The sequence below is a fragment of the Apostichopus japonicus genome, chromosome 17 (genome assembly GCF_037975245.1).
Source record: "Apostichopus japonicus isolate 1M-3 chromosome 17, ASM3797524v1, whole genome shotgun sequence".
In the NCBI taxonomy this organism is placed as follows: Eukaryota; Metazoa; Echinodermata; class Holothuroidea; order Aspidochirotida; family Stichopodidae; genus Apostichopus; species Apostichopus japonicus.
In genome coordinates, this window is record NC_092577.1 from 16,840,020 (window position 1) to 16,848,678 (window position 8,659).

The 8,659-nt window shown below is 36.7% G+C and overlaps 1 protein-coding gene and 1 long non-coding RNA gene across 3 annotated transcripts in view; both read left to right on the forward strand.

Annotated features, from left to right (window-relative positions):
• Window positions 1-213: 213 nt before the first annotated feature.
• LOC139954995 (uncharacterized) overlaps window positions 214-8,659 on the forward strand; it is a 341,522-nt gene continuing 333,076 nt past the window's right edge. The window contains exons 1-3 of one of the 2 annotated variants that reach the window (XR_011788252.1): window positions 214-710; window positions 1,386-1,542; window positions 1,815-4,028. This is a non-coding gene — a long non-coding RNA (uncharacterized lncRNA). The remainder of the gene's footprint in view (window positions 711-1,385; window positions 1,543-1,814; window positions 4,029-8,659) is intronic. The other variant, XR_011788253.1, reaches the window with a different exon arrangement.
• Window positions 4,511-8,541, forward strand: LOC139984834 (uncharacterized). Its single transcript, XM_071998933.1, has 4 exons — window positions 4,511-4,894; window positions 5,186-5,421; window positions 6,085-6,269; window positions 7,265-8,541. Exons 1-4 carry the CDS (start codon window positions 4,630-4,632, stop codon window positions 8,010-8,012), a joined length of 1,434 nt encoding a protein of 477 aa, XP_071855034.1. The 5' UTR covers window positions 4,511-4,629; the 3' UTR covers window positions 8,013-8,541.

Genomic DNA, 8,659 nt, shown 5'->3' on the forward strand with positions numbered 1-8,659 from the left:
TACAGCATTGAATACATAAATTAACTAAGATTAATGATCCAAAAGTTCTCCATGTACTTTCCTGCAGTTTTTTTGCAATTCCGCTTGAAAGATCGAACTATTGCGTATGTTAAGAAACCTGCCGTTTTACGTTCAAAAGTTGTGCGCCAATGAGATATCTGTACCATGTGATATGAATTGTCCAATGAGCCATGAGTTTTGTGTGCAATCTTTGTAGAAAACAACAAACATGGCGGCTCCCACGGGCGCTAGTCAGTCTCCGACACACGGAAATCTACAGCGCTCAGTGCACATTGAATCTGTAAAATTTGAAGCATTCAAGGCACTGACGAATAAACGATGGAATAAAGTTACTTCCTGCCCTAAAGATTGGCTTAATCTCAGCGGCGGAGACAGTGATATCGCCGTACTACTGATTACTCCATGGCCTACTACGATCAAGCGTGTGTTCAACAGCATAGTATGATGGGGTTCCACGATAAGTGTTACAGGCGGTTCATTGATAGCAAGCACATTGCTGCAAGAAAACGGACAGTTGCAGAGGAGACCCCATATGATTTTAAACGAAGAATTGACGGAAAAGATCGAGGAAACCAAGCAGAAGCTCTGGTGTATTGCCTGTTCAATTTATTATATGTGGGAAAAGAAACAATACATTACTAGGCGTTGCAAACGGGACAAGCTGCAGCAGGCAGAGACTTTCGATGGAGGTAAGCCTAAGCATACTACACGACTCTACTTGTACTTCTGTGGCATAGTTGAAGTGTTAAGAGAAGTTGCATAATGCAAGATCAGTAGCTCTTAAGGGATAGAATCCAAGTCAAAGGGCACAGTGTTGGACCTGAACATAATATGATTACTTAGTGGCATGGTCATCTGATTTGTTTTGTTATAAGGTGGTAGGAACGGAAATTTGTTTCAAATTCTCCATCTGGGGCACTAGCCTAAGTGTTAAATACAGGCTTCATAGTTTTCTTACTGTGGCCCTTTATTTGAATGATAGAGATATTATATTAGTTAGAAAAATAAGTGTAACAAAGGTGCAATAAGGAGGTTTGCAAGGTCTTATGGTCAGCCTGTCTAGCTTTACCAAAATGAACAAGTATCTGTCTCCTTTATTATTAGTAACAGATATAATCTACCATTGTATAATTTAAACCATAACATTAAGAGATAATGTACTGTACTCTCAAAAAAAGCCTGTTTTAATTCATTTTTGCATGACACTGGTTTGCAAAATTTGAATGTGTCTTTGTTTGTCCATAGAAGATGAGCAGATCACATGGTATATAAATAAAATTGTCTTAGTTCTTATTTGTTCAAACTTACATTTTGATCAACAGAAAATGCAAAACAATTTGCTTTTTTTATTTCATTTTATTAAGGTATTGCTTCGACAAGCAGCAGAGCGGAAAAAAGATGAGCCAAGATTTTATGAATATTAGAGGAAAAGACCGTGTTGCCATTGAAGTGAGGTACCACTCTCTATGTTGAAGAAACTAGATACAATTGTTGACAAGGAAGACATACAGATCTTGAAAGGTAAAGTACTCTCTTCAATGTGTGGTTCATTGAGTGTTCAGGGGTGGATCTAGGACTTTTGGAATATGGGGGTCCTCCCACAAGGAAAATTAAAAAATTCTCTAAACGCTTTGAGATGCAATATCAGGTTAATCTTTCCATTGAAATTATTAAAGAAATTTGCAACATATTTCTAGCTGAATTGTAATTATATTTGGTACCCCATCATAAAATGTGAGACTCAAAAATATCCAATTTCATGGTACAAGGTGTTCTGTTCATCTCCTCCTCAGAGCAGAGTTTACCACCAACAAAAGATGCTCTGATCCAGCATGTTAAGCGCTGCACCAACCAGGCTGCTATTCACAGTAGGGCATTGCAGCCAAGGATTGATGCACTCTCACCAGAGGGACATGGATGTAAACTTGAAAATGATGACCTTATAATCACTTGGATGACGAAGCCACCTGACCCAGATGTTTTGCTTCAGTGTGTCAGCAGTAGCTGTAGAGTCGGCAAATGTCTTAAGGAAGATGTTCCTGAATGAATGCACAACTACCGTGTACAGACCTATGTAAATATAGAAATTGCAGCAACTTCCAAGAAGATGTTGAGATTGTTGATGCAGGGGAAGATGATTTGGAGGATGAACTGTGATGGTGTTAAATCTCGATATCTTAGTCTGAAATTTTAATCAAGTTTGAAGTTTGTGAAGAGGGTTAACTTTTTCAAAGTCATGTTGTCATTATTTTGTTCCCCAGAGTTTAAAGGAACCAGTAAACATGATCTTATTCATATATTCATTTTAGCTATTAGTAGTTTTACGTAGATTACCCTACCTACCAGACACCTTTGATAAATATCCACATTTTCTTCAAATCACACTTTTTTTTTAGAGGGGATGGGAGGGGGGAGGAGGGTGTTATGGGCATGCTTTACCTCTTGCATATTCACAACTACATTTACTGATGACGATGACGCAAATACCGCGTCCTGAAACCAGTCAAAGGTTTATATACTGTTGTTGGGGAACCATCGCCCCTGACCCTGTTCCAATATCACGGTTCTTTATTGTTTGCCGTAACATTTCGTTACCTGTTTTATTCATATTGTTAATATGTTCTGTGCATCTGTTCAAGTTTTGACTGAAGGATATTCAAGTCTTTAGTGACTTTTATTTCATCTAATTATCTTCACCTCTACTACGGAATAGACTTTCCCTTTTCCATACCATATCTGACTTCCATGCAGTGAATTGAAGTGGATACTGTTAAGACTAGTACAACTGTCCTTGGATGAACTTTTAATCACTTATTAATTCCGCGCCGCGCCTTTTGATGAAGAACCTGTATCTTGAATCATCGCAAAGGCCCAGCTCTACTACACCATTGAGTGTATCGACCCAGTCTTAATAGATACATTATTTCTTTATATCTGGGGCTTAAGTTAACTGTCTTCGTTATTCACTTATTTGTACCATTCACCTTTATTATTCATATTATTTGTAGAATATAGAACTATTATTATTCAAAATACCATTCGAAACCTTGTCGATCTTTTCTTTTATGCAGGAATACGAATTATAAACATGTCGTTTCAGTAACAAGGAGAAAGTACCTAGTTTTGCAGGAGACTGTAGAAAGAGTACTAAGGTAACGGATATATACCGACTATAACTTTATTTCACATCTACGATATGCCATGACGTCTTAGTGTGCCAACTTATATATTGATTTATACAAAAGAAATAGCTCACTGGTCTTGGGGCATTGGTACATCTCATTGTAACTAGGGATTTAGCTACATGTAAAGTAGAGGGGGAGGGGGTCGCATTTGTAAAACAGTTTGGATGGGGAGTGTAACAATTATGGAGAGGAACTTTTCATTATATGTGTATATTTACGCATACATGCACAGACGAAATGCATTCATAACATAGGGGAAAATCTAAAAATATTTGATTTATTACAAAGCATTATATCTGAGTTTATTAAAAGTTGTACATTTTTATAATTAAAACCCTTAAGTTATAATGTGCAAAAATTGTATTTCATATTTCAAAGTTGAAAATGTGATTTTTTACCATTTTGGCGAAAATGGAGGGGGGGGGGGCACAACTTGTAATGCCTGAAAACAACCCTCACTGACCCTTAGACCAGAATCCTCTTCCACCATTCTTGTAACCCTGACCCAACTATTATACAAAAAAAAATATATCAGTCGTAATTTAACATATAAGAAAAGAGTGGTATGTATGCACCACTGTACCAAATCTAACGTTAGCACATGTGTTCCTAATACATAGCATCGTAGCACGTAATGTCTACATAACATACCCAATTTCAAGGGTTTCTTACAAAAATACTGCAGGAAATTTTTTGGAGAACTTTTGATATAATGTTTGTGATGCATTAAACTACCCAAAAATGCATTAAAAATCTAGACCCGGTGTTGCTGGAACGAAACTGATTTTACAGCCACATTTTGAGCTTCAGCTGATGGCCTAAGTGCCTTCCGACCAACAATAGCGCTATTCATGGCAGTTTACCGCGGTCGAATTCCGCATAGCTGATTTTGTATATGGTGCTCTTTTTGCGTTCCATAGCACGCACATATGGAAAGCCATTTTAACATTTAATCGGGAATTTCGGATATCTCGAAATAATTTCAGATATCTCAAATTAAATTACAGATATCTCCAATTTATTTAAGATATCTACAAATAATTGCAGATATCTTAAAATAAAATTCAGATATCTCGAAATACCAGAGAATTTCAGATATCTGAAATTGAATTCGAGATATCTGAAATTCAATTCGAGATATCTCGAATTCAATTCGAGATATCTGAAATTCAATTCGAGATATCTGCAATTCTTTTTCAGATATCTCGAATTCAATTTCAGATATCTGAAATAGAATTTCAGATATCTCGAATTCAATTTCAGATATCTCGAATTCAATTTCAGATATCTCAACTAGTTAATTATGTGCATATTATGTAGATAAGACCTAAGTTTAGCATAACTGTAGTACAGCTATGTTCGACAACAAGATATACCTGTATGATACAGTATGCCTATACAGTACAGCTAGAGTTAATGCGAGATGGAGGTTAGTAATACTTTGAGAGGAATTTCACGACATCTTCGAACCGTTTCACGTACATTGTCCGACACTGGAGACATCGTAAACGCAAAACGAACGTTGGATTTGTGCAAAGCAAATCTTTTAAGGCTCCATGGTACTATTGACAACACGAACTTCAACAACATTATGTCTTTTGTTGATGCCCTATTGCAAGCCGTGGAATCGACAGATTCACCTCCTTTGAACGATTCACATCACTATTTTGCAGAACGCTTAAAAACAGGTGGGTCATCGTATTTTATTGCTTGACTAGGCCTAAAGTAAGGCACTCGATCTTGGCTGTTAGGCATTTAGAAGGAGCATTATTATGTTCATTTCTATACAGGTACTGTATATGCTCCTATCATGTGCTAACCATCCATGAAGCCTTTTAAATACCACTAAAAATTGTCCTCTGCAATCACACAAACCCAGGTCATCAATTCATCATGACTGAAGTAATATCCTTCAATTAGTGTCAACAGATCACTGAGTAATATCATTTTGACTTCTAAGATTTCATCTTTGTTTTTAGGTGGCAAGGGTCGTCCAAAGTTAGATGTGTCAAGGCAACAACTGGAACTACTTGTTGAGAAAGGATTTTCCACAAAGATGATTGCCAGTGCTCTCAAGTGTTCAAAATCATGGGTTTACAAGATCCTAAAGAAGGAAGGATTAAATGCAAGATCCAGATATACCAACATGACAGATATTTCTCTACGAGAACATGTTGCAAACTTGCACAGAGAATTTCCTAATAGTGGAGAGAAGGTAAGCTTGTATAGTTAGATAATACTGCATTTATCCCTGCACTGTCTGCAAAATGAATTAAAGTGTATATGGCTTTTGCACTTAAAATGCTGGAAAATGAGAGAAAAGCAAATCACAACTTGTGAAACAGTAATAATTTATCTCTTTTCTCATTATAAACCTACAGTATTTCCAAAATATCAGCTCATGGAAGTATTTCAATTGTATGACAAATGTATCAGTACATATGCTATGGTTAAGCATTGCAGTCAGGACTACTGTAGTCTACAGTTTCAATACTGTACATGTATTAATTTCATTTTGGTTTAAATGACAAGAGAAACCTACTGTATGCATTTGTGCAATTGCACATAAAACCAGTGGTTCAGGACATTTATCACAGCCATGTCCATACTGAGTCTTGTGCAATGAAGTCATCGAAACTTACTGCATTTTTACATTCTGGTTTAAAGGTTAACTGAGAACACACCACCTACATATTAAATACTGTCATTCACTTCTCTTTGCTGTGATAAATATACAACAGTATTGTGCAAAGGTGCCACTATGGCTCTCAATGACATACATGATTGTTTTTAGAATGTTTTTGGAACACATGAATAAACTCTGATGGCCCTTTGAGAGTCCACCCTTTTAATGCCAATGTACATCTCTTTTCTACAGATGATGAGAAGCTACTTGAGAGCAGATGGTATTAGAGTTCAACGAAGGAGAGTTAGGTCTGCTCTGGAACTAGCTGACCCTGTGGGTACGGCTGGTAGATGGGGATCATCAGTTTCAAGGCGTAGCTATTCTGTGCCAGGTCCTAACAGTCTATGGCACATTGATGGCCACATGAAGCTCATCAGGTCTGTTTTGATTTTCTACTGGGAAATATTGAGTACATTGGAGCTATCGCTGAGACCAACCAATAGGCAACACAGATTAAAAAGAGAAAGTGCATTCAAATTTAGAAATTCATTGAGGAAGGTTTTTACTTTCTCTTGCAAATGTAAACTTCTTGAGAAGTCACACTTAGAGGTCATCAGTATTGCCTTCAAATATGCTGCAAAAGTAAAAAATTTTGTTTGCTCAAGAATGCTCAAATTATCATGCTCAAGAGGTGTGACATGACCAGTATCCAGATGTAGAAGATCTCTGAGCAAAAAGCTCTCTATTTGTTTGTATGTGTTATCGATGCTTTGGTCTGTTACTTCTGCAAATTTTTCAAATTGAAATTGCTGGGAAAAGTTTCTTCATACCAGCTAGGAAGATTCCCCAATCATGATATGAGCTTGCATCTTCCGGATGTTTGTAATGAAAGGTACCATGTCAGAGGTCAAAGGACACATAAAGTAGAAATGAACATTTTGCAATAACTTAATGGGGAATTATTTTCAACCCAGAAATCATAAAGCTTAGTTAAAAAAATCTCAATATATTTAACAAAGTAATAGAGGGCAAAGCTTTTAATACTTTTTTTCATATTTAGCAGGAAGGTCCTTCTTGATAGGATATTGCATTTCACTTATCTGCAGAACAGAAGGTGAAAGGCCAGATGGCAAATTAAATAAGTTCTTCTTGATGTCAATGTTATTGTGACCTGTGCAACCATGCTGGTGTGGATTTGAGTGCATGTGTCAGTTTTATTTGACCTGTCTTGCCCAATGTAACTGCATTGGCATTGATAAACTAGTAAATGACTCGATCACATTCATCTTGACTCCACATAAGGTTGACAGACCTGCATACACATAATTCATATTGATACATTGCTAGGAAATCCTAAGAAAGTTTTATTAAGTCCATTATCCTTCAGTCAACATCAATTTGATTGTTTCTCCACCTCTGTTTTGTTCCTTAGATGGGGTTTAGTGACACATGCAGGCATTGATGGTTTCTCCAGACTGATACCATACCTGAGCTGTTCATCTACAAACAAAGCCACTGCTGTAGTAGATCTTTTCATGGTTGGAGCCAGGAAGTTTGGACTTCCTTCTCGAGTACGTTCAGATTACGGAGGAGAAAATGTCCTTGTTGCACTCCTAATGAACCTTATTCGTGGCACAGAGAGAGGAAGTCATATTACTGGTCGATCGGTACACAATTGCAGGATTGAGCGCCTCTGGTATGATGTGTTTAAGCAAGTCATTCAGTTCTTTTACCACAAATTTTACGAAATGGAAGATAATGGACATTTAGATGTTGAAAATGACATTCACATATATGCTTTGCATTTTGTGTATTTAGATCTGATCAATGAAAAGCTAGGAAAATTTCAAAAAGCTTGGAACTCACATGAATTGAGGACGGCACATAGCAAGACTCCGGAGCAGATGTGGCTAGCTGGAATGCTTAATAACTATGGTTCAAACAAAACATTTTCAAATGAAATTTTCCATGAAACTCGTTCCATAGAAATGAGACTTCAAGCAGAACTACAAAACAACTTATTAACTCCAGATGGTTCCGTAGGCAGAACTGAAAGAGACGGTATCTGCATTAGTGAAATACAACGTGTTGAGCTACTGCAGATTCTTGAAGGATTGCCAGATCCATTGGACAAGTATCTTAAGTGCATAGAAAAAGTAGCACAGTATTTGTCACCATAGAGTACTTCATTATGGTTGGGCCATTCTCTGGAAAATGAAACTGGCATGAAAAACCTTAAGTGTTCATCAGGACCAAATGTTATATTTTTTGTTTAGAGGGATACTTAACAGTTTTCAGAGGGAAGTTTTCAGTTTCATATTTTTTGCATTAAAATTAAAACCATGGCATACTAATTTGCATAAATTAGCATTATTGTAAGTTTTAGCAAAAATTTGTACTTTTTAATTTTAAATTATTTTTTCTACATGAGTTTCTAGAATATTTCAGTATCAACTATCACATGGAGGCAGTTGTATATTGGTTAATTCATTCATTCCTTAAGCAGAGGTTCCTGATCTTCAATTATGCATTAATAATGGAAGCTAATTAGCATAATTTGAATGTCACACATGTGACCAAAATGCACCTCTTCAAAATTTGTATATATGCATGCATGGCATGCAAGCTATGAACAGTGACCTGCATTTGGTTTCAAAAGTTCAGGTAATAGAGGTGGAAGGGGAGGGGGAGTCATTGGGGGGGTGGATAGTAAGAGAAGAAAATTCTAAAATTGTTGACTGATAACACAGGTGGGTGAACCTTTTTAGGTTGTCTCAGGCCTAGGGAGTGGTTTCATTTAACCCTGTTTCCAAAATGCATTTAAAAA